The sequence below is a fragment of the Moschus berezovskii genome, chromosome 2 (genome assembly GCF_049115385.1).
Source record: "Moschus berezovskii isolate FMDL1 chromosome 2, NW_MosBer_1.0, whole genome shotgun sequence".
Classification (NCBI taxonomy): Eukaryota; Metazoa; Chordata; class Mammalia; order Artiodactyla; family Moschidae; genus Moschus; species Moschus berezovskii.
In genome coordinates, this window is record NC_142461.1 from 129,050,460 (window position 1) to 129,077,508 (window position 27,049).

The 27,049-nt window shown below is 37.4% G+C and overlaps 1 protein-coding gene across 1 annotated transcript in view; it reads left to right on the forward strand.

The window, feature by feature from the left end:
* The window catches only part of FSIP2 (fibrous sheath interacting protein 2), a 149,289-nt gene extending 123,207 nt beyond the window's left edge, over positions 1–26,082 (forward strand). Inside the window, exons 18-23 of the mRNA XM_055398640.2 lie at positions 1,027–1,530; positions 4,322–4,422; positions 14,547–14,590; positions 17,709–17,752; positions 21,924–21,993; positions 25,943–26,082. Coding sequence (XP_055254615.2) covers positions 1,027–1,530; positions 4,322–4,422; positions 14,547–14,590; positions 17,709–17,752; positions 21,924–21,993; positions 25,943–26,082 — 903 coding nt within the window. The remainder of the gene's footprint in view (positions 1–1,026; positions 1,531–4,321; positions 4,423–14,546; positions 14,591–17,708; positions 17,753–21,923; positions 21,994–25,942) is intronic.
* The last annotated feature ends 967 nt before the right edge of the window (positions 26,083–27,049 follow it).

Sequence of the window (27,049 nt, forward strand, 5' to 3'; positions counted from 1 at the left end):
TTCCTGTTTTGAGATACCATAAATTCCTAACACACTAGGCATGTACATATTAAAACTATATATAGTAACAAAGCCAGATGGAATGATTTTGGATTTTCTAAACCACTGCCCGCCCCATTCCCTGCCTCCCCAGCCAATAACACAGAAAATCAAAATTGATTGTGTTTTAAGTTCTTAAGGAGACTGTATATTTTGTTTCCATAGAAAATACTCTTTTCTGGTATCAATATTTTAAAAATTGGCTTGCAGTGTTCCAAAGGAATGTTGAGGTCTAGGATTAGGACCAGTTTGGAGGTTCTGTGGTATCATCAAAGGCTATTTAAATGGGGATGTTATATTACTCAATTATAATTGTCTTTTTTTAGACATTTAGGTCTTTCTTTAGACATTGAAAATGAAAGGTGAGATTTGCCTAGGGAGGTGAGGAAAAAATGAAGACTTATGTTTTGAAGATTCTTTTGGAAAATATATCCAAAGAATCAAGAGTGGAATGATAAGAGATTAAAGAGTCAGAGAACTTCATAATCTTGGTCATTCATCATTTTTAAAAATCAAGAGCAGATAATACATTGCTTTTCTATTGAAAATATGTACATTTCAGTTTTTCTTTGATAACCTATCTACAGTTTTAGAAAACTATATCATCATGTCTCTCACAAGCTTCCAAAGTAAAAAAATAAAAAAAGTATACATGATGCAACAAGATACAAAGTTTAAGCAAAAAAAAAAAGAAGAAGAAGAACCTGTGTTAGTCCTTCATTAAACTCTGGAGTAAATTATGGTAGATTAATAAAATGGTATGATAGATTACATACAATCCCTGAATGTAAAAGAAATCATACCACCAAATGTTTCTTAGAGTTTTCATGTTTCTTTTAAAAAATATTGCTAATGTAAACATAGCATCTGAAGATATTATTTTACATTAAAACTAGAAATCATACTGAAATAGCTCCTTTATAACAGAATCACAAGAAAAGTGATTGAGGCATTTGTTTCTGAAATTCATTATACCTTCAATTCTAGGCTGTTTGCAGAAATTCATTTCAGAATGTAAGAAAGCCTGATATCACCAAAGTGGAGCTTTTAAAAGATGTTCAGAACAAAAAAGAACTTATCCTTCGGTTAGTAGCTCATGACATTGAACAGGAAATCTCAGAAAGTACCAGAGAAGAGGAGCTAACTTCATCTGATGAAGATGAAGTTGTTTTAAGAGAGATTGTACAAGAACACTCAGGAGAAAATATTGAAGATCAAGTGAAAGACTCCACAAAGCCAGTAGAAAGCAAAGTCATTTCTCCCAAGCCAACACAAAGCACACGCAGTCTGAAAAAGTATTTTTCACTAAGTAAATTCTGTCAGCCCACATCCAATGCAAATGTTGAAAATACTGGAGCAATGTCAAATCATGTAATAGAAGAAGCTAAGAAGGGACAAATTAAAAGAACTGTTGCTGAACTTGACATGTCCCCCTGCTCAGGAATCTTCACTGAAACAGATTCTACTTGGGAGGAAAAGTCACAGAGTAAGGTGAGTGAGAAACATGACTCTCAATAACCAGATGTTTGTGGAAAGAGTAGAGGTCTTCAGAGATTCTGTCATAGAATGCACCTTAATCAAGTAGAAAATAATACTAAAATGGTTCCAGATAGTCTCTTCCTAAGTGTGGCAACATTTACAGTATGCAAGAAAAATTTACAATATGAAAGAAACTTTTCTAAAAATATTTACAACGTGCATAGAACACAATTGAAGGAAAGCAGATAATGGAAAGAGACGTAGGATAATTAGAATGCCAAGGATGACAGAAAAGGAAGCTATTTAAGAGAAATGAAAGTTAATTATTTACGTAGTTTAGAAGATTTCATCCTTTTTATATTTTGACTGGTAAATACATTTTCAACAAGTAGGGCAGGACCAGAAGATGGGTCAAGGTAGGAGGTAATTAAAAAAAACAAAACTTCAGATTGTCTGGGTTTGAATCCCAACTCTATCTGTAATAGCTATGCAACCTTTAGGAAAGTTACATAGCATTTTTTTTTTTTTTACATGTTACTTAACCAACTTGCCCAAAGTTAACAAGTTAATCAAAATATTTTAAATATCACCTTTGCAATCAGCCCATAAACTCCTCTATATTCATGGAGAACAACTTTCATTCCTAGTACCAAGTGCCTCACATAACATAATGGTTTGGAATTCAGTAACTCTTTGGGTGGTCCCTGTTCAAAAATGTATACCAAAGTATGTTTTTGAAAAGTATATATGATTTAGGGTTTCCTGGTGGGATAATCCTACTGATTATCCATTTGACATGATTCTCAGGTTAACACAAAAGCTGAGATGAACCAGAAACAACAGATACAACCCTGTTCAGTTCAAAAGCTTCCCAGGGATCATCTTAACACATACTCTGAACTATTTGCTGGGAATCTATGTGATTACATGACTAGATGCAGTCGGCAGAATAGATTTCTTGAGCCTCATATTCAGAAGTACTGACGTCATAGATAACTAAAGAATTTTTATAAATTAACAAAAGTAAAAATGAATTTTATAAATAGTAATCCCAGTAATAGTAGTTTATTTTTTCAAGATTATAATAGACACAACACTAAATATATTCTTATAAAAGTTATGGCCTTAAAATCACACATGACTTCCCAACAAAGAGATCAGAGTACAGGTTCACATGATTGAGTAGACAAGCTTCTGAACTGACCAGAGTTATATCTCTCTTCTTTTTGAACTAAGTTTTCATAAAATACCTGTTCAGTTCAGTTCAGTCGTTCAGTCGTGTCCGACTCTTTGCGACCCCATGAATCACAGCACGCCAGGCCTCCCTGTCCATCACCAACTCCCGGAGTTCACTCAAACTCATGTCCATCGAGTCAGTGATGCCATCCAGCCATCTCATTCTCTGTCGTCCCCTTCTCCTCCCACCCCCAATCCTTCCTAGCATCAGACTCTTTTCCAGTGAGTCAACTCGACACATGAGGTGGCCAAAATATTGGAGTTTCAGCTTTAGCATCAGTCCTTCCAATGAACACCCAGGATTGATTTCCTTTAGAATGGACTGGTTGGATCTCCTTGCAATACAAGGGACTCTCAAGAGTCCTCTCCAGCACCACAGATCAAAAGCATCAATTCTTCGGTGATCAGCTTTCTTCACAGTCTAACTCTCACATCCATACATGACCACGGAAAAAACCATAGCCTTGACTAGACAGACCTGGATTGGCAAAGTAATGTCTCTACTTTTCAATATACTATCTAGGTTGGTCATAACTTTCCTTCCAAGGAGTAAGTGTCTTTTAATTTCCTGGCTGCAATCAGCATCTGTAGTGGTTTTGGAGCCCCAAAAAATAAAGTCTGACACTGTTTCCACTGTTTCCCCATCTATTTCCCATGAAGTGATGGGACCAGATGCCATGATCTTTGTTTTCTGAATGTTGAGCTTCAAGCCAACATTTTCACTCTCCTCTTTCACTTTCATCAAGAGGCTTTTGAGTTCCTCTTCACTTTCTGCCATAAGGGTGGTGTCATCTGCATATCTGAGGTTGTTGATATTTCTCCTGGCAATCTTGATTCCAGCTTGTGCTTCTTCCAGCCCAGCATTCCTCATGATGTACTCTGCATAGAAGTTAAATAAGCAGGGTGACAATATACAACCTTGACGTACTCCTTTTCCTATTTGGAACCAGTCTGTTGTTCCATGTCCAGTTCTAACTGTTGCTTCCTGACCTGCATACAGGTTTCTCAAGAGGCAGGTCAGGTGGTCTGGTATTCCCATCTCTTTCAGAATGTTCCACAGTTTATTGTGATCCACACAGTCAGAGGCTTTGGCATAGTCAATGAAGCAGAAATAGATGTTTTTCTGGAACTCTCTTGCTTTCTCCATGATCCAGCGGATGTTGGCAATTTGATCTCTGGTTCCTCTGCCTTTTCTTAAACCTGCTTGAACATCTGGAATTTCACGGTTCACATACTTCTGAAGTCTGGATTGGAGAATTTTGAGCATGATTTTACTAGCGTGTGAGATGAGTGCAAAGTACACAATTGGAAAACCATATACATCAAACTTTGTGCTATATTTATCTTCAGCACTCAAACTTCAGTGTTATTGTCTAGAACCTTTCACTAGCCATTTCCTAAAAACTGTATTGGAAAAAGACATTCTAATTAGAACTATAGGTTTCATCCATTTTTAAGTAATCTCTGAAACTTTTTTCTAATTATAGTGTATGTTAAGAGGGGAGAATATGCTAAATATATGATAAAAATGCATATCAAATGTAATACATGGCTTGCACTTTTCCAGAAAGAAGAAAAAATTCTTATTACTGAGCCAACACCTTACTTCATACACAGAACTATGAGTTCATCTTCATACAACCAAGAAGATCTGATTTCATATGCCAGGTATACGAAATTAAAGCAAAATAAAATAGCAATATGAGATGAGGGTAATGCTTCTGGGAAGAATGAAGTCCCTGGTAAAACTTGATTGGGCAAGTATTCAACCCTATAACTTCCTTCACTCCTCCTTATCCTTTCCTCCCCTACCTCTCCACTGTGCTCATTCTCTAAGGCCTTTCCATTCTATCTGATGCCCCATTCCTAGTTACCTGCCCTCTACATTCTTCCTAGTCTAACAGTGTCTTGAATTAAGAATTTGCTAATGTGCTATGGCTTTGTTTTGTTTTGTTTTTTTTAACCTGGAATATAGTGCAGATATGAATGCGACCCAGTACCTTTCAGCCCTAAGGGTTCCTACTCAACTCTCTTTAAGTAATTAAATATTACAGTATGTATGAATCCAAATAAGAATCCATATAAGAGAGGGAACAGTGTAAGTTGGAGCATTCAGAGATGAATTCTAGAAAACAATGTAGTTTGATGTGGGCCTGTATAGATAGACAGCATTTATATGAGAAGGCAACCCAAGTTTGGATGATTATCGGAGCAAAGACTGAACTATGTAGCTGTGAGATCAGATTTCCAACATTCACTGAACCATAGAGAAAGCAAGGGAATTCCAGAAAAACATCTACCTCTGTTTTGACTACACTAAAGCCTTTGACTGTGTGGATCATAACAAACTGTGGAAAACTCTTAAAGAGAAGGGAATACCAGACCATTTTACCTATTTCCTGAGAAACCTGTATGTAAGCCAAGAAGCAACCAGTGAGAGCCCTGTATGAAACAACTGATTGGCTCAGGACTGAGAAAGGAGTACAACAGGGATGTCTGTTGTCACCCTGCTTGTTAACTTATACACTGAGCACATCATGAGAAATGCCAGGCTGAATGAGTTACACACTGGAATCAAGATAGGCGGGAGAAACATCAACACCTCAGATACACAGATGATTCCACTCTAATGGCAGAAAGCAAGGAGGAACTAAAGAATCCCTTGATGAGGATGAAGGAAGAAAGTGAAAGAGTCAACTCAAAATTAAATATTAAAAAACTAAGATCATGACATGCAGCCCCATTACTTTATGGCAAACAGGGTAAAAAGTGGAAGCAGTGACAGATTTCCTCTTCTTGGACTCTAAAATCACTGTGGACAGTTACTGCAGCCATGAAATCAGAAGATGATTGCTTCTCAGCAGGAAAGCTTTGACAAACATAGTGTGTTGAAAAACAGAGACATTACTCTGCCGACAAAGGTCTAAATAGTCAAGGCTATTGTCTTCCCAGAGGCCCCATACGGTTGTGAGAACTCAACCGTAAAGAAGGCAGAGTACCAAGAGATTGATGCCTTCAAACTGTGGTGCTGGAGAAGACTCCAGAGAGTCCCTTGTACAGCAAGTTGATCAAACTAGTTGATCTTAAAGGAAATCAACCCTGAGTACTAATTGGAAGAACTGATGCTGAAGCTCCAGTATTTTGGTCACCTGATGTGAAGAGCCAATACTTTGGAAAAGTCCCTGCTGCTGGGAAATACTGAGGGTAGAAGAAGAGAGTGTCAGACAATGAGATGGATGGATGGCATCACTGATGCAATGGACATGAACTTGGGCAAACTCTGGGAGATGGTGTGGGACAGGGAGGTCTGACGTGCTGCAGCCCATTGGGTTGCAAAGAATCAGAAACATCTGAGTGACTGAACAACAGCAACAGACTTGAAACTAATTAGTTCTATATCTAGAACAGAAGTTGCCTAAAATTATTCTTAAGTTTATAAGAGTATTCATAACCTAGAAACAGAAGTATTTCTGTTGTGGGAGAAGCAATAGGTATAAATAGAAAAATCTACCTGGTTATAATTTTTCCCCACACAGCATGATGCAGTTCTTTTTAACACACTATTTTCGGACATTTGTTCCTGGCCAAATTATTGCTTCTTGTTCCAAAATAATGATGGACTGTATTAACAGACCAATAACAGACCAAATTAGTAATGCAGGTACCCCTCTATTATTTATATCAGTGAAGACAGAGGCTCAGATAATACCAAATAAAAGTCAACTTAGAGCAAGGTAGCAGGCCAAGAAAATGCAAACCCTTATTTTCTTGTAGAAACAAAAATAACTATAGACTGATTAAACAACTTCACAAGAGCTCTAGAAACCGACCAAATAACAGCATCAACCAAGGGAATGCCCAAAGAAAGGCCACACTCAAAGTGGCAGGAAATTCCAGACTTTTCTTATCATTGCCTAACCTCCTTCTGCAACATGATGTGGCATAGTTGGGAAGAAATGGCCCAATTATCAGTTTTTTCTCTTGGAGTGGAAAGAGCAGATTGGAACTTATGTGCAATGTTCGGATCTATCTGTGAACTACCTGAGAGACTATTTCTGTCTCACCTGAAGAAGCACAGATTGGGAATTATGGCATAGTTTGGATCTAAGCCTGGAAGCCACAGAATTCAGTAGATGGATGCCATGGTGCATGGAAATCACAAGGGACTACAAATGCACAGACACCTGAAGGCGAGAGATTACAGATAGAGGGAAACAACAGAATATCTAAGGCCCTGAGAAGACACCTCAGATATTCAGATGATCACCCTTATGGCAGAAAGTGAATAGGAACTAAAGAGCCTGTTGATGAAAGTGAAAGAGGAGAGTGAAAAAGCTGGCTTAAAACTCAACATTCAGAAAACTAAGATCATGGCAACTAGTCCCACCACTTCATGGCAGATAGATGGGGAAACAATGGAAACAGTGACAGGCTTTATTTTCTTGGGCTCCAAAATCACTGCAGATAGTGACTACAGCCATGAAATTAAAAGATGCTTACTCCTTGGTAGAAAAGCTATGACCAACTGGGAAGCATATTAAAAAGCAGAAACATTGCTTTGCCGACAAAGGTCTGTCTAGTCAAAGCGATGGTTTTTTCAGTGGTCATGTATGGATATGAGAGTTGGACTAAAAAGAAAGCTGAGCCTGAATAATTGATGCTTTTGAACTGTGGTGTTGGAGACAACTCTCAAGAGCCCCTTGGACTTCAAGGAGATCAAGTCAGTCAATACTGAAGAAATCAGTCCTGGATATTCATTGGAAGGACAGATGCTGAAGCTGAAACTTCCAGTACTTTGGCCACCTGAAGCACAGAACTGACTCATTGGAAAAGACCCTGATGCTGGGAAAGATTGAGGGCAGGAGGATAAGGGGACAACAGAGGATGAGATGGTTGCATGGCATCACCAAGTTGATGGGCATGAGTTTGAGCAAGCTCCAGAAGTTGGTGATGGATAAGGAGGCCTGGCATGCTGCAGTCCATGGGGTCGCAAAGAGTCAGACAGGACTGAGTGACTGAACTAAACTGAGAAGAAACATGAAGATACTCTTAGGAAACAAAGCATTTAACAGCAGGTCAGGAAAAGTGAAGAAGGGAAAACAAAAGGACATATATAGCCCCGGAAGAACATCGGCCCAGAACAAAATGAACACCTGAAGGGTTTACCTCCATCTGTTCCCAAGGTTCCCTGTTCTACCAATTAGTGAAGAGTTTCTAAACCAATCTCCAAAAGCTGGAAGAGATAACTGTTTCTTTAAATGCTCAAATTCCATCATAAGATCACAATATATCTTAAGAAACAAGAAAATTTGGCACATTTTTAAGAAACCAAATAAATCCTCAGAAAATGTCCGTGGAGAAGCACACCAAATGGACATATATGACAAAGATTTTAAAATAACTGAAACACAAAGAACTAGAGGAAGTCAAAGGAAAAGTATACAAAAAAAAATTCATATAAATAAAAATTAAGAGATTAAAACCTGTAAAAAGGAACTGGTTAGAACTAACAAATTCTGTAACTGAAAAATATAGCAACTAAATTATAAAATTCACTAGATGGGCTCAAAAGCAGTCACAATCAAGCAGAAGAAATAATCAGTGAATTTGAACACAAGTCACTTGAAATTATTGAGTCTGACAAGCAAAAACAAGAGGCTGAAAAAAAGAGTGAACAGATTCTATGGAACTTAAGGGATATCATCAAGCATACCAATACACACACACCCACACACACACTATGGTGAGTTCCAGAGAAAAGAGAGAAAAAGGGCAAGGGGATTATTTTAGGAAATATGGCTAAAACCTCCTCAAATTTGAAAAAGCATGAATATACAAATAACAAGTTCAGTGAATTTTAAGTAACGTAATTGCAGAGACTACCTGAGACATAATCACAACCATCAAAAGCCAAAGACAAAAGAGAATCTTCAAGTGGCACCATAGAAATTGCTTGTACAAGAGATCTCCATAAAACTGTCAGTAAAATGTTTAGAGGAAACCTTGCAGGATGGAAGGATTATATATTTAAAGGGCTAAAAGAGAAAACTGCCATGTGAGAACTCTATTACCAGTAAAAAATACCCTTCAAAATGAAAGACAAATCAGAACATTCTAAAATGGAAAATAAAATGCAAGAAATGTTAAAACAATTCTTCAAATTGAAACTAAAGGATGTTGGATGGTAATTCAAGGCTGCATGAAAATTTTAAATTCTCTAGTAAAGTTAAATATATGGACAAATGTAAAAACCAGTATTATAATAATTTTAGGTAGATTCTTTACTATCTGAGCCACCAGGGAAGCCCAAAGACTAAATGGAATTTATATAAAGCCATAATTTGGGACAGCAGTAACAAAGGAATGGCGATTGATCTATTGAGGAGCAGAGTTTTTGTATGCAGCTGAGGTTAAATTGATATCAACTTAATTATCATAACTTTAAGATGTTATATGTACTCTCCGTGTTAACAAAGAAAATAACTATAAAATATACATGAAAGAAAACAAAGAGGGAATCAAAATGTGTCTCTGCAAAACCTCAACTAATAGGAAGGAAGGCAGCAGTGAAGCAAATGAGGGATTTCATTCTTCAACATAATAAAGGTAGTATCTGACAAACCTACAGCTAACATTATATATAACCATGAAAACCTGAAAGCATTTCTTCTAAGATCAGAAAGAAGGCAAGGATGTCTACTCTGTCCAGTTTTATTCAGCAATAGTTGACACTCTCATCACTTCTATTCAATATATTACCAGAAGTCCTAGCCAGAATAATTAGCAAGAAATAAAAGGTATCTAAATTGGAAGAGAATTAAAATGAGCTCTGCCTATAGATGATATTATCTTATATGTAGAAAACCTAACAATGTCATACAAAAAAAAAAAAAAAACTTTCAAAAGAAATATATGAGTTAATCAAAGTTGCTAGATATAGAATCAACCCAGAAGAAAACCATTGTATTTATATATTCCAATGAAAACTGAAAAACATACTTGGAGGAAATTTAAAAAGACACAAATTAATGGAAATATTCTTTTAAGATTTCAATAATACCCAAAGGATTGTGCAAATTAAATGGAATCCTTATAAAAATTCTGACTTTTTGCAGAAAAAGAAAAAATACATTTGAATATTTATATGGTATCTCAAAGGACTTCCAGTAGCCAAAACAATCCTGAAAAGAAAGAAAAAACTTGGACTCCCAATTACAAAACTTATTACAGAGTCATGGTAATCAAAGCAATGTGGTGCTGACATAAAGACAGATATGTAGACCAATGGAATAAAATAAATAACCCAGAACAGATCCTTAATATATCATCAAATACTTTTTGATAAACATCCCAAGACCATTAAATGGAGAAAAATGTCTTTTCAACAGATGGTGTTGGGAAAACTAGATAACCACACACAAAAATGAAGTTAGACCTTTACCTTATTGTTGAGGTCCTTTAATGGACCGGAACCTGGTGGTCTGGAGTCAACCGATAAGAAAGTAAAGAAGAGAGAAAGAGGCTGATACTCCTTGGTTTACGCAGAAAGCCAATAAAACCCCTGGCACGGGGCTTGCTCTGTTCAAGAAGGCCTCAGAAGCCCTCTCCAGGGGGTGAAGGTGCCGAGTGCCTTCTCGAGAGGGTCTTAGAAGCTGGGGCAGGAAAGTGAACCCAGAGAGCCTCTACACTCCAGGGGGTCAGCCTGAAAAAGAGAGAGAGAGAGAGATCAAGACACGGGGACTAAAGCTCTGATGGAGCCAGAGGTGTTTTATTCAACATTGCGTAGGTATTTACACTGTCTTATAAGATAGCTATTTTCAGCAGAGATAAAAATAAAAACTTACAAGTTATCAAGGAAACATGAGGTCATCCATATGAAAGAGAGAGAGTTGTAAATAATCACTTTTACAATATGGTTCACAAAAAGGAAGAGGTTACTTATCACCATATATAAAAACTAATGAAGGAAATGCCTGGATTCCTCAGCCCCCAGGAGAGACTTGCCTCTCCTGTTAATTCCTGAATATTCAGGAATTAATAAGGAACAGAGAATTCCTGACAGATCCAAAACAGCACAAAGGAAGCCTCCTGTTAGATGCTTCTTGACACCTTATATTATATAGAAAAACTAATTCAAAATGGGTCAAAGACACCTAAGTAAACTATAGACTTATTGTAAGAAAACAGAGGAAAAGCCCATGACACTGGATTTAGCAATAATTTCTTGGATATGATACTAAAAGTACAAGCAGTAAGAAAAAAATTATATAAGTTTGTACCAAAATTAGAAATTTTTGCACTTCAAAGGAGAGTAAAAAGTCAGCACATAGAATGGGAGAATATAATTGCAAGCCACTCCAGTACTCTTGCCTAGAAAATCCCATGGATGGAGGAGCTTGGTAGGCTGCAGTCCGTGGGGTCGCTAAGGGTCGGACACGACTGAGCGACTTCACTTTCACTTTTCACTTTCACACATTGGAGAAGGAAATGGCAACCCACTCCAGTGTTCTTGCCTGGAGAATCGCAGGGATGGGGGAGCCTGGTGGGCTTCCGTCTGTGGGGTCACACAGAGTCGGACACGACTGAAGTGACTTAGCAGCAGTAGCAGCAATATATCTGATAAGGAAGTGCTATCCAGAATATATAAAGAACTCCTATACCTCAACAAAAACAAAAACCAACCTGATTAAAAAATTAGGCAAAGGGCAGCTTGAATAGATACTTCCTCAAAGAGGATATATAAATGGGCAATAAGCATGTAAAAAGACCCTCAACATCACTGATCATTCAGTTCAGTTCAGTTCAGTCACTCAGTCGTGTCTGACTCTTTGCGACCCCATGAATCACAGCACGCCAGGCCTCCCTGTCCATCACCAACTCCCGGAGTTCACTCAAACTCATGTCCATCGAGTCAGTGATGCCAGCCAGCCATCTCATTCTCTGTCGTCCCCGTCTCCTCCCACTCCCAATCCCTCCCAGCATCAGACTCTTTTCAGTGAGTCAACTCGTCGCATGAGGTGGCCAAAGTATTGGAGTTTCAGCTTTAGCATCAGTCCTTCCAATGATCATTAGGGAAATGCAAATCAAAACCACAGTGAGATGCTATTTCACACCCATGAAGATAGCTATTAAAAAAAAAAATTTTTTTTTTTTCATAAAATAACATGTTGGGTCTTCAAAAATGAGTAGGAGTTCACCAACTAGAGAAAGTGGAGGGCATTCTGTGTCAGTGGGGCATCTGAAAGAGTATTGAACAATATCATGTTTTTTTGTTGTTGTTTTGTTCACTCTGAGAACCAGGCACTAGATGAGGAAAAATTAAATCTGGCTCACTTAAGGCCAGATATCAACCCACTTTACAAAATAGTAGATGAAAATGATTGGAACAAATTCATGGAAGTAGAAAAAATACATTCAATTGTCTAAATCATATTTCTCTGCAGCAATCTAAGTGATAGCCTAAATGTTTGGGGATGAATGCCAAGGGACTTATTCTCCAAACTGGACATCTCTGCATCTACCTGTTCAACTACTGCTGAGTCTTCCGCTCTCCTTGACCCTCACTAATATTCACTGGTCTTGTATATCATTTGTTGTCATTGGTAAAAATTCTTATTCTTCATGATGCCCACATTTCACCAAGTCCCATGTCTGCCATAGTCTATTTAAGAAGATTAGATTTCCTCTAAGACACTCATCTCACATGCTAGCAAAGTAATGCTCAAAATTCTCCAAGCCAGGCTTCAGCAATACGTGGTCCATGAACTTCTGCATGTCCAAGCTGGTTTTAGAAAAGGCAGAGGAACCAGAGTTCAAATTTCCAACATCCACTGGATCATGGAGAAAGCAAGAGAGTTCCAGAAAAACATCTATTTCTGCTTTATTGACTATGCCAAAACCTTTGACTGTGTGGATCACAATAAACTATGGAAAATTCTGAAAGAGATGGGAATACCAGACCACCTGACCTACCTCCTGAGAAATCTGTATGCAAGTCAGGAAGCAACAGTCAGAACTGTACATGGAACAACAGACTGGTTTCAAATAGTCACCCTGCTTATTTGACTTATATACAGAGTACATCATGAGAAACACTGGGCTGGATGGAGCACAAGCTGGAATCAAGACTGCCGGGAGGAATATCAATAACCTCAGATATGCAGATGACACCACCCTTATGGCAGAAAGTGAAGAAGAACTAAAGAGCCTCTTGATGAAAGTGAAAGAGGAGAGTGAAAAAGTTGGCTTGAAGCTCAACATTCAGAAAACTAAGATCATGGCATCTTGTCCCATCACTTCATGGCAAATAGGCGGGGAAACAGTGGAAACAGTGACAGACTTTATTTTTCTGGACTCCAAAATCACTGTTGATGGTGACTGCAGCCATGAAATTAAAGGGCGCTTACTCCTTAGAAGAAAAGTTATGACCAACCTATACAGCATATTAAAAAGCAGAGACATTACTTTGCCAACAAAGTCTGTCTAGTCAAGGCTATGATTTTTCCAGTAGTCATTTATGGATGTGAGAGTTAGACTATAAAGAAAGCTGAGCACCAAAGAATTTATGTTTTTGACTGTGGTGTTGGAGAAGACTTTTCAGAGTCCCTTGGATTGCAATGAGATCCAACCAGTCCATCTTAAGGGAGATCAGTCCTGGGTGTTCATTGGAAGGACTGATGTTGAAGCTGAAACTCCAATACTTGGGCCACCTGATGCAGAGAGCTGACTTATTTGAGAAGACCCTGATGCTGGGAAAGATTGAGGGCAGGAGGAGAAGGAGACAACAGAAGATGAGATGGTTGTATGGCATCACTGACTCAATGGACATGAGTTTGGGTAAACTCCTGGAGTTGGTGATGGACAGGGAGGTGTGGCGTGCTGCAGTTCATGGGGTCACAAAGAGTCAGACATGACTAAGCGACTGAATTGAACACGTTGGCAAGAATGTGAAGAAATCAGAACCCTCGCACAATGTGCTGGAAATTTAAAATGGTACAGGCACTATTGAAAACAGTATGAGCATTTGTAAAAAAAAAAATTAAACACAGAGTTACCTTATGATCCAGCAATTCTACTTCTGGGTATATACTCCAAAGAATTGAAAACATGGACTAAACAAATATTTTTATATTTATATTCAATGCATCATTATTCACAATAACTAAATCTTGGATGTAGCACAGGAGTCCACTGATGGATGAGTGGATCAGCAAAATATGGTACATAATTTCAACAGAATATTTCTCAGTTTTAGAAAGGAAGGGCATCCTGACAAGGACATGTCACCTTGAAGACAATATGCTAAATGAATAAGTCAGTCACAAAATAGCAAATTTATGATTCCACTTATATGAGATACCTAACTAGTCAGATCACATAGGCATAAGGTAAAATATGGGTTCCAGGGGATGGAGAGAGAGGGATGTACAGTGTTAGTATTTATGAATTAGGATTTATGAGTACAGAGTTTCAGTTCAGGGTGGAAATGAAGAAGTTCCAGAGATGGATGGTGGTGATAGTTGCACAATAATGTGAATGTACTCAAGTATAACACTGCATACTTAAAAACGGTTAAGATGATAAATTTTATGTGTATTTAACCATAGTTTTAAAAGTGGAAAGAAAGTCAATTTAGAAATAATCTGCATTTGATTTGGAAATTTAGTGATACATTATTCCAGGTTTACCTCTGTATGGAGAATGAGGACAGATTGTGATTTTACTTAACCAGTAATTTCTTGATTCATTAAATACACAAAAAAATGAAATGTTCTTTTTCTCTTCTGTTTTAGTGAAACTGAAGATTATACTGCAGAGAGAACTAAAATTTTGGAAGGTTGGATTTATTCTTTTTCTTAATTTAAAGTAGAAACTATTCAGAAAGATACTCTACTTCTCTGATCAGTTTTTTTAAGTTATCAAGCCTGAAGTTTATACTACTTTTTCTTATGAGCTTATCTACTTTTAGAAAGGATCCAGTACTATGATGCAGGTGTTAAAATAAGTGAACTAGTTTATGTTATTATTAATGATTTTGGTCAAGAATATGATATGATAAATGAATTTATGTTTACCATGCTCCCGTGAGAAGTATCCACAATATCAGGGTGTATATCATAGATTCTAACTGAACCACAAACCATGATACTAGGATTTAACAATTTATTTGAAAACTTATCCTTTCTTTGTGCTTAACCAAATCAAAATGTACCCCTAAAAAAGGCCTTTAGAGCTGAATTCATATGCTTACACGTAAATGTGGCTAGTATGGACCTCACTTCGTTTTTTTGGTGTTTTTTTTTTTTTCACCTGTAATTATATTGAGTGCTTAGAACATTGTGTGAGGACTATCTAGCACTCTTTATTTGTTGAAACCTAAGGTAATTAATATGGTTCTAACAGTGGTAGCATGTCCAAGAATTTGAATTTTTGCCTACAATAAAGTGGCCTTTAAATCTGAACCACAAGTTTATCCTGGGTATTTTGAACATACAGCTCACTCAAGGTGTTACTTAAGAAACATATTCTCTCAACTTGAAAGAGGAAATCATTTTTAGATGGTTCATAAAATAACAGTAAGTACACCAGAATTCTATAAACATACTATAACCCGGTGTCAAAATAATCACTGTATGATTCCCATATTATGGAATCCTAGGCTGTTTAGAGTCAGACAAAAATCACCTAATATAACTTCCTTCATTGTTTACATGAGGAAATTCAAGCTGACTTGTCCAGGGTTACTTTAAGTCACAGTCAGAGCCTAGTCTATATCCCAAGTCTTCTGACCCTAAATTCAGTGTTTTGTTTATTCCAACTTTGTTGCAATGATCAAGCTTAATTCTTATATCCTTCAGTAATATTGCAGCTGTCCAATTCATTCATTCAGAAATTCACTGAGCACTTCCTTTCTGTTCTAAAATCCCATATGTGAATAAGACTGACAGAGTCCTCAACATCATAGAATTTACATTGTAACTTGAGGCAGAGCAGCAATTATTATTACATGCATAAGTATCTCCCATCCCATCTGAAACAAAAACCAAAGAAATTAGTGGCATGCAAAACCTTACATCTTCTGGACATCACCCCAAACCCCTGTTATCACCTCCTCGGTTTCCCTTTCTGGCTCACCCTGTCCTAGCCTCACTGACCTTCTTTCTGCTAGTCCTTAAACATTCCAGGAATTCAGGATCTCTGTACTTGCTGATCCTCATGTAGTGCTCTTCCTCCTGTATCTACATTGCTTATTCTTCACCTTCAGAAACTCAGGTGTCACCTTCTCAGTGAAGTCTCCTTGGACCACACTCTTTGAAATTGTAACCTCATTGTCAAGATAGCACTGCATATTCCACTTCTTTGCTTTTTTTCTCCCTAGCTCTTATTACTGTATGACAAACTTTGTATTTGTTTTTTCACTATCTAGAATATAAGCTCCATGAAGATCACAGCTATATCCCCAAGGGTCTAAAACAAGCTTATAGTAGGAGGAGGCATTAAATAAGAGAGTATATGGGAATAACTAAAGAGCGTGCACAAGAATTCTGTTTTGAATATGTTAAGATGTTAGATATTTAAGATGAGATGTCACATAAGCCATAGGATATTTAAATCTTGAGTTGAATGACAAGATTAATGTTGAACATTTTATAGTTTTATATACACTATAAAATATTCCTAATTTTAGTTTATAGTTTTATATAGAATATAGCAGAAAATCTCAAATAACTTGAATCTGAATATCCTAGGATCCTAAACTAGCAGGAATTTTTCTGTGACTTTTCATCAAAACAAATTCATAGTACATCCTGGGAAGTTGATAATCTCCTAACCTAGAAACATAAAAATTAGTGTTTGGAATGATAGCCATGGTAGTAAATCCAAATGTCCTCAGTCCCTTAAAAGTCAGTTCAATTATGTGCAATATAGAGTTAGATACTTTAAAAATATTATTAACCAATAATGAAATTTTGCCAACCTTGTCAGGTAAGTCAGACAATTAGCTCTTCTCTTGAGTTAACTGAGATCTTGCTACTGTTTTGTTTTGTGTTTTTTTTTCCAGAACCTAAATTGATCCTAACAAACATGTGTTGACTCTTGATGAGTACATATTTCTAAAATGCATAGTTTTTTATACATGAGATATCTCATTAAGTCTTCTTGAGACAGAGACAGGAAAACAGTCTCATTCACAGTCTACAAAGGGGAGGAAATTGGGAGAGAAGTCAGATTAAATTCACCAATATCCACACAGCTCTAAGTAGTGAAGCTAAGGCTTAAACTCAGGTTTTCTGATGCCCTCACAGGTGAACTGCCTTCTTAGTGATGGGTCTTTGTGAAACTTATCTCATAGTATCATTTCTACCTCCTTGGGTTGAACTTTTTCACTGGTGTCGACTTCCCCTGAAATTTAGGCAACTTTTAGTTGTGCAGCAACTTCACCAGGTTTCCTCTTGGTATGGTCTCAAAATTCTCCTGATTCTCACTCAGAATATTTCATAAGACTAGCTCTTATGAAAGACTTCCTCTTCGCTCCAATTGTCTGCTTTTAATTAGCTATGTAGAATCAAAGAGTGCTAAAGCTGGAAAGACCCTTAGGAATCACATATAGGGTAACTTCTTATTTTCCATGCAAAATCAATAATAAAGAGGCACATAGGGATTGAGTGGTCATTCATAGATTTATAGTTATTAAGCTACAGAACCTGTCTTTCCTATGACATCACACTTTATTGTTCATAATTCCTAAAAGAAGGGCTAAAATATGGCACATACATCTAAGGATCTCACCTATTTCAGTTTTGTTCACATTGTCTATGCACTAAAACAATTTCTTCTATTAGCCTAATTCTATGACTTTTCAATGAGAAACAATAAGATCAGGTTTGTGTCAATATTATTTGCGGCTCAGAAAGAATGCTATTTTTTTCCTGTTTTTTTCTTCCTCTCCACAGCAAGTTCTCAGGAACAAAAGCCAGAAAATGCAAACAGTGTTAAGGTAAGTATTTTTTCTATAACCTCTAATTAGAGTATATGAGGCCATTTGGGTATATTCTATTTTTCAAGGTCAAATCAATGACTGTGTGGTGCTGTTTGAGGGGCATCAGGAAGTATTCCCCTATTTGCAATTTATTCATGCTCAAATCTCTCCCGCAGGCTAAGACTTGTCCATGGTACCCAAGAAATCTGTCAATTCTCACCTTAGGGTTAAGCTATCATTCCTTGCTTAAGTGCACAGGATGAGCCACTGTTCCTCCTTAGCACCTGAAAACAATTCCATTCCTTAACTCTGTTACTTCAATCACTGGAGGAAATCTTAGAAGGAATGCTTCACTTGGCCCTTCTTATGGCAAGTAGACCCAAGTGAGGGATTTGGTGGAGGCAGGGAAGAAACAGAAGCTTCAAAAATGGAAGACAGCAGGTTATAAGAAATAAATGCTGATTCCATCTATTTCTCTACATTCCTAAGGACTGACTGCCTGAAGACAGTTTTCCAGAAGACTGAGCTATGCTCCAGTGTAAACTCAGAAAGTATCCTCCTTCCTAACCCTCTTTAGAAAGTTTCCAATGAGCCCTCAAGATACAAATCTTCTTATGTTGTGGTTGCTTCTTGGCTCAATTTAATCCTATTTTTACGCAAATCTCCCCAACCCCATGACACACAGTCCATCAATTATCCAGTCACTTCTCATTACCAGAGTAATTTTCAGAGTCAAATCTTGCAACTCATACTTAGGATAACTTTTACCACATCTCTAAAGATGTTGGGTTAGTTCCTCACTCAACCTAATCTTCATTTTTAAACTTAAACATCTGTTTGACAACCTCAGGCTTCACTTAGGCCATGTTTTCCAAGTAAAATCAAATGTCACTAAGATAGAGACAATCTATAATCTAAGGACCTGATTAACAGGCCATTCCTTGTGCCAAATTGAATTGCTGGGTAATCTGCACCCTTTTGGCTCTTGTCCTCACTTAACTGCTTTTCCATGGTAAAATTATGCTTACAGTTTTTATTCAGCCCAGTTCTGAGAAAAGCAAAGTAAAGCACATTCCAATTGTGTCTCTCACTGATTAAAAACTCTCTAGACAACTACTGAGGGCTCCGAAAAGCAACTAATTCAGTAGCTTGAGGCAGGAAATCAGAACTCCAAAACCATTATGAATTTCATGTTTTTTCCTCTCACATCTCCTAGCATAGTCCCAGGGCAGTTCAAATCCTGTAATTACATAGAGGGATTGGATAAAATAAGAAAGCTCCAAGAGAAACCATGGCTTTCTTACCAGAATTAGGAAGAAGTACCTATGAAATGGAAAGTAGGGAAGCTCACTTTTCACCACTATTTCCCCTTCTTCTGCCCTGTCTCAAGGTAAGTTTTAGCCATGAACCTGTACAACAGTGGCAACTAAGCTGTGAGGCACTCAAGACTGAGAGAAGATCTTTCTCTCTGACCAGAGGAATTAGTCTCCAGTAACGGGAAGAACATTAGGGGGAAACCTGATATGTTTTTCTCTGCCGTCTTTTGTTACTTTACCCTGGACATCGATACTGTCATGGGATGTGTGAGATGGCACACAGGAACATAGCATTCTAAACATAGAAACAGAATAGGGGACTGTAGAGAATCAGAGACACGGAAATCAAAGAGAAGAGGGACAAGAAAAAGGAATTCCTCGAAATCTGTTTTTATAAAGTGTCTCCTGAGATATGCATGCAAGGAACTGACTTGAAGTTCTATAGACAAAAGGCTATGAGAAATTGAACTACAGTTTTAATAGAGATGGACACTAAAAAATACTGCCAAGTCTCTGAAAACTAAATTTACATTGGAACCACAGTCACAGAAGACAGGGTCGGATGTGTGTTCTGAATTTTAATGGGTTAATTAACTACTTAAAAAAAAACCAACCCTCCACAGAGGATTTTAACAGTTCTTAGAATCATATAAATTGTTCAAAAAGGAGGGGATACAATACGATATTACTCAACATACAAAGAACTAAGACAGTGTCTATAACTTTAAAGGGAAAGGACAAAGATGCCAACTCCAACATAGGCAATATTTTTAAATTTTCAAATAAAAACTTTAAATGATATTAAATTTAATTAGGCTTCATTGGTTTAGTTTTGTTTTCATTCTCATTATTCTAGGAGGTGAGTCAAAAAGATCAAATAGGACCTAACTAAATTTAAAAGCTTTTGCACAGCAAACGAAACCATTAGTAAGACAAAAAGACAACCTTCAGAATGGAAGAAAATATTTGCAAAGCAGTTGACAAAGAATTAACCTCCTAAATATACAAACAGTTCATGCAGCTAAATATAAAAGAAATAATGCAACCAAAAAATGGACAGAAGACCTAAATAGACGTTTCTCCAAAGATGACATACAGATGGCCAATAAACACATGAAAAGATGCTCAACATCACTAATTATTAGAGAAATGCAAATCAAATCCACGAGATATCACCTCACACCAGTCAGAATGGCCATGATCAAAAGACTCATGCACTCCAGTGTTCATTGCAGCACTGTTTAGAATAGATGTGACATGGAAATAACCTAAATGTCCATCAACAGAGAGGTGGATAAAGACAATATGGAAAATACATACAGTGGACTATTACTCAACCATATAAAGGAATGGAATTGGGTCATTTGTAGAGACATGGATAGACTAGAGATGGTCATACAGAGAGAAGTAAATCTGAGAGAAAAAAAAAATATTGTAAATATTGCTTACATGTGGAATCTAGAAAAATGGTACAGATGAACTTATCTGCAGAGCAGAAATAGAGACACAGATGTAGAGAACAGATTTATGGTTACCGAGGGTGGCAGGGAAGTGAGGGTTGAGATGAATTGAGAGATTTGGACTGCCATACATACACTACTATGTATACAATAGATAACTAATGAGAACCTACTGTATAGCACAGGGAAGCTCTCTGGTGACCTAAATAAGGAAAAAGAAGAAATCCAAAAAAGAGGGGATTCAGGTGTAGCTGATTCACTTAGCTACATGGTAAAAACTTAACAACATTGTGAAACAGCTACAATAAAAATTTTTTTAAAAAGAACCTGTAATTTTTTATTAAAAAGGTTATTTTAACAATGTTCCATGAAGTAACAACAAATACTCTTGACTCTAATGTAATGCTGGAAGTTCTTAGCAGAACTTAAATATATTTATTCATCTGAGACACATGGTAGCATCTGCTTCCTTCTTATAGAATAGGTATCATCAACTCTGATTCTCACACATTAGAGTCATGTGTTTTTCTTTAGTATCAATATCTGCCCCACCCTCAGGGACTTCAATTCCATGGTGGTAGGGGACCCAGGGATTCATATTAAAAAAAAAAAAATCATAGATAATTCTACTGTGCATCCAATGCTGAGAATAAGTTCTTTACACAGTCTCTGCTCCATTTTATTCTTCAAGTATCCTGTTAAAAATATCTCAGACTCTGCCTCAAATCCTCTTGGAGGCACTGTGGTAGAACTCATTAATATCTGGTGGTCTTTGCATACTCTATACATGAGGCATTTTGTGTTACATATGTTTAGCCTTACTTCATTGACTTGTTTCCTTTTTAAATTACTAGCATTCTAGAATAGCTACAATGAAATCTTGCTACCTGTCCCAGGCTACTTCATGGCTTTCTGGGGAAATTGCTTCTTTTGCATTCAAAGACATAATGAAGTTCTATGGAATAAAGCTAGTATCTGAGCCAGGTTCCCTGCTCTAGATCCACACAGCCCCTTGACTCCTCTTCGGAAACAGCTAAGATTTCCATAAAAGGAAGTCAAGAGTTATGTAGTAAACATCTATTTCCTTCTCTTATCTTTATTATCAGAAAATAATCTATAGCTTCTCATTGCAATTTATCCCAAAGAGGAGGAGGGAGAGACAAAGCTGACATTTTTTTGTCTCTTATGATACCTGAGCTTTCAATTATTTGGAAGTCAAGTTTCATATCTATGATAAGGGTCAATCCTAGCCATATAATTGGCAAAATGTATGAGTCTCAGAGAATAATTGTAACTGCAGAACACAGAAGTCATATAAAATGCTATAATGATTATGCTACATCTTTGAGGTGTTCTAGATATCTCTAGTATGTAGTATATAACAAAAGGTTGAATCAGTACTTTGTCTTGCAGTTTATCACCATTTTTAAAGGAAACAAGAATATTCTTCAGAATGTGAATCCCTCAAAAGAAGTCATTTCAGGTACAAAATATGTTAGCTTTTAACATTACTTCTAGAATGAGTAGTTTCTCCTTTGCAGTTTTGATGTATGTTATCAATATGAGATTTCTATATATAAAAATACAAATATTATATATAAATATTAAGATACTCTTTCCACTTGCAGTTTACTATGCAATTCTTAAACCAAAGAGGTAATAGGTAATGGAGCTAACATTGATTAGGATTCAGCTATCTTCATTTTACTAACAAGAAATGAGAATAAGTTATTCAAGGTCACCCCAAGCTAGTAAGCTACAGCGCTGAGGTTCAGATACAGATCTGCCAGACTTCACAGCTTGAGCTCATTGAGTATGACCATAGCTGACATACTCAAATGGTCACAGGCGCTAAGTAGGTGACAAACAAGAACAGTAGTTTGAGCATGGGTCCATGGCATGCTCTATCTAAAGAAGGGAGCTGTTACTCAGGTCCAGTCATTGGCATGCTGGCTTGTTGCCAGGTCTTCTAATTCAGGTCTTAACATTTTCAAAAGAAAGTGGAGACAGTTTTGTGTGAAAAATCCTGACTTTCAGATTTTATGACGTAATTTCAAAATACCTGATGAATGAAACAAAACTTGTTTATATCTCCTACACCATATAATATTTCCTCTGCAAGTCTTAGAACCCTAATTTACAAATGAGAAAGAAGATGGAGGTAAATAATTATCAGAGGTTATACAGCCAACAAATGGAGAGCATTTAGGGTTCAAAAACAAATCTTCTTACTTTTATCCTACATTCTTTCTCCCCTCTACACTGTGGATCTATATAGTTGCCATTGTATCCCAGAACTAGGTCCTTAGTGGGTAATGAGCAAAGATAAATTAAAAGTTTTGTTGTGAAAAGAACTATTAATTAATAAACACAAGAGTTCACTTATCACTCTGGGAATGATGCTGCCACCTCAGTTCAGTTCAGTTCAGTTCAGTCGCTCAGTCGTGCCCGACTCTCCGTGACCCCATGAATCACAGCACGCCAGGCCTCCCTATCCATCACCAACTTCCTGAGTTCACTCAAACTCATGTCCACAGAGTCGGTGATACCATCCAGCCATCTCATTCTCGGTCGTCCCCTTCTCCTCCCGCCCCCAACCTTTCCCAGCATCAGAGTCTTTCCAGTGAATCAACTCGTCGCATGAGGTGGCCAAAGTATTGCAGTTTCAGCTTTAGCATCAGTCCTTCCAATGAACACCCAGGATTGATCTCCCTTAGAATGGACTGGTTGGATCTCCTTGCAGTACAAGGGACTCTCAAGAGTCTTCTCCAACACCACAGTTCAAAAGCATCGATTCTTCGGCGATCAGCTTTCTTCACAGTCCAACTCTCACATCCATACATGACCATGGGAAAAACCATAGCCTTGACTAGACGGACCTTTGTTGGCAAAGTAATGTCTCTGCTTTTCAATATATTATCAAGATTGGTCATAACTTTCCTTCCAAGGAGTAAGCGTCTTTTAATTTCATGGCTGCAATCAGCATCTGCAGTGATTTTGGAGCCCAAAAAAATAAAGTCTGACACTGTTTCCACTGTTTTTCCATCTATTTCCCATGAAGTGATGGGACCAGATGCCATGATCTTTGTTTTCTGAATGTTGAGCTTCAAGCCAACATTTTCACTCTCCTCTTTCACTTTCATCAAGAGGCTTTTGAGTTCCGCTTCACTTTCTGCCATAAGGGTAGTGTCATCTGCATATCTGAGATTATTGATATTTCTCCCGGCAATCTTGATTCCAGCTTGTGCTTCTTCCAGCCCACTGTTCCTCATGATGTACTCTGCATATAAGTTAAATAAGCAAGGTGACAATATACAGCCTTGATGCATTCCTTTTCCTATTTGGAACCAGTCGGTTGTTCCATGTACAGTTCTGACTGTTGCTTCCTGACCTGCATACAGCTACCTACTAGTCTTCTAATAGTGAATATGGATTTGGGCAGTCTTTGGCGTTTCTAGAAACTGCTTTACAACACTGGAACCACCCAGAATACCTTTTTGACAGTGAAGATTTCCAGACCCTCTGTAGACTGGCTAAAGGTACTATCTTGTAGTAATGATGCCCAGAAATCTGCATTTCTAACAAGACCACCAAGTTTTCAGAACATTAACCCTTACCTCTCCAATGAGAATATCAGAAACCTTGTCATAATGCCTCAGTAATGTTAGAAAAATTTTTATCTTTCCTTTTCAGAATGTACATTTTTCTCTTTCATCCATACTTCTGTCTTTTTGCTGCAGATTTCGGCTCTTTCATTTTTAGTTTTTAGATATTTTAAAAAACAATAGCACTGTAAAAATCTAAACAGAGGCTTCCCAGGTGGCTCAGTGGTAAAGAATCTGCCTATCAATGCAGGAGACTCAGGAGACATAGGTTCAATCCCTGGGTTGTCAAGATCCCCTGGAGAAGGAAATGGTAACACACTCCACTATTCTTGCCTGAACAAAAAATCCCACAGACAGAAGAGTGGGATTGGGCCACAGTCTATAGGGTTTCAAAGAGTCGGACATGACTGACCAACTGGGCATGCACAAAAAACCTAAATATACTTTCTTTTATTCTTTATTCTCTTGGCTTTCTTGGACTCCCCTGGTGATTCAGATGATAAAAAATCTGCCTGAAATGCAGGAGACCCAGGTTTGAACCCTGGGTCAGGAAGAGCCCCTGGAGAATGGAATGGCAACCCACTCCAGTACTTTTGCCTGGAGAATTACACGAACAGAGGAGCCTGCAGGGCTACAGTCCATGGGATCACAAAGAGTTGGACACAACTGAGCAACTAACACTTTCACTTTTCACGTCTGACAGCTTTAAATTTGCTGTTAGCTATGTTAGCTTTTAAGGGGCTTCCCAGGTGAGTCATACATAAAGAATCTGTCTGCCAGTGCAGGAGACACAGAAGACCTGGGTTCAATCCCTGAGTCAGAAGATACCCTGGAGAAGGAAATGGCAATCCATTCCAGTATTCTTGCCTGGAGAATCCCATGGACAGAGGAGCCTGGCAGGTTACAGTCCATGGGGTTCCAAAAGAGTCAGACATGACTTAGTGACTAAACAACATTTTAGCTTTAACCACAGAAGATCACCATGCTAGAAAAACAAATCTAGTAACTATAAGAGGTATAGTCATGAATTCTGGCATGACCTGGAATTAAGAAAAGATGGGCTTTTACTATCATGTGTGCTTTCCTGTCCTAGCACATCCTAAGTTTTCATAAAAGTACATAAATATTCACCTCTGTCTTTACATGTAAAATACTCATTTTGTTAAATTTTAATATAATATTCTCTAAGAGTCCATGTCCTGAAGAAGTGATAGAGAACAATAATTCCAAATGGAAACTTTTATTATCCATGCAGTCTTCTTTCACATGACAAAAAAAAAAAAAAAATCACTTGAAATCAGTCAACTAAAAATTTACCCAAAGTCGTGAGAAATAATAGCAGTTTTAACTCATATCTATTTTCAGTTGAGCACTCTTAAATAGACAGTCCTGCTGTATAGAGTTGAAAGTTATCAGTACTCTCTATGTGAGTTTAACTCATCACATTTTCAGAGGTTCTTCTGCTAGAAAAAGAAAGGTATTGTTTGAACAGCTGATTAGAGAAGTATCAGAGTACAGCAGGTACAATGATGCTGTGAGAGGCAGAAAGCTGGACCTTATGGAAGTGGGATGTCTTTCTACTAACGTGACCCTAGGTGCAGTTTCTAACTTCATCAAGATACATGTCCAAAAATGGGGATATCATTCTGTTTCCTTCACAGGGGTGTTAGAAGGATGGAATCGACAGAATCTTTGTGAATATTTTTTTAAATCCCATCATTTATTTTATACATATCAATTTCTGAATTCTAAATCATTAATCCTATGGTATTACTGCCTCAACTAGAATGTCTAATAAATATCTATACTGTTTTGGTTTGTCCACAGAAACTTCCAGGTCTGATGTTCCCAAACAAGGCTCTAAAATGCTGGCAAAGGTATCTTCAGCTCTGTCAAAGGTGTTTTCTCGAAATATTAACACCAGTATTTCCAAATCTTCCTCACCACCTCACCAGAATGAGCACTGAAGTTTTTATACGTGATATTACTATGCTTACTTCCCTTAGAAAATAAAATGTTTTTTAAAACATTAACATAGTGTCCAATAAGATTATTCCTGTAACTCTGAGCAAAAAATTAAGAGCAAGAGAAATAGAGACCTGAGTAACGAAATTTTGACAAGGCTTCTGATATAGAATTTTGGTATAAGGAGATGCCGAGTGCTGGTATTACATACATGCCATGAAGATAAAGAGACAAAAAGTATATCAAGTAAATCAGTCAGCCCTCATTACCCACCAGAAAATGAACTTGATTTTTTTCCTATTAAATTTCCAGAGGGTATGTTCACCAAAATAGTCAACAGCTGAGATAAAACTCAAGCTGAATTCTCTGACACAGATATGAAACTGATTGGGTCACTAGAAAATATATATTTGTATATTCAAATAAGAAGTATCTCTAACCAACTACAGGTAAAATTTCATCAGTTTATAAAATACCTCCCAAATAAAAATATGTAACTATTGATAAAGAACCATCAAGAAGAATCACTGTGAATAAAATTATATATGCATAAGATGACTGCTACTGTGGGTAGGAATCCCTCAGACGAAATGGAGTAGCCATCATGGTCAACAAAAGAGTCCGAAATGCAGTACTTGGATGCAATCTTAAAAATGACAGAATGATTTCTGTTCGTTTCCAAGGCAAACCATTCAATATTACAGTAATCCAGGCCTATGCCCTAACCAGTAATGCTGAAGAAGCCGAAGTTGAATGGTTCTATGAAGACCTACAAGACCTTTTAGAACTAACACCCAAAAAAGATGTCCTTTTCATTATAGGGGACTGGAATGCAAAAGTAGGAAGTCAAGAAACACCTGGAGTAACAGGCAAATTTGGCCTTGGAGCAGGGAATGAAGCAGGGCAAAGGATAATAGAGTTTTGTCAAGAGAAAGCACTGGTCATAGCAAACACCCTCTTCCAACAACA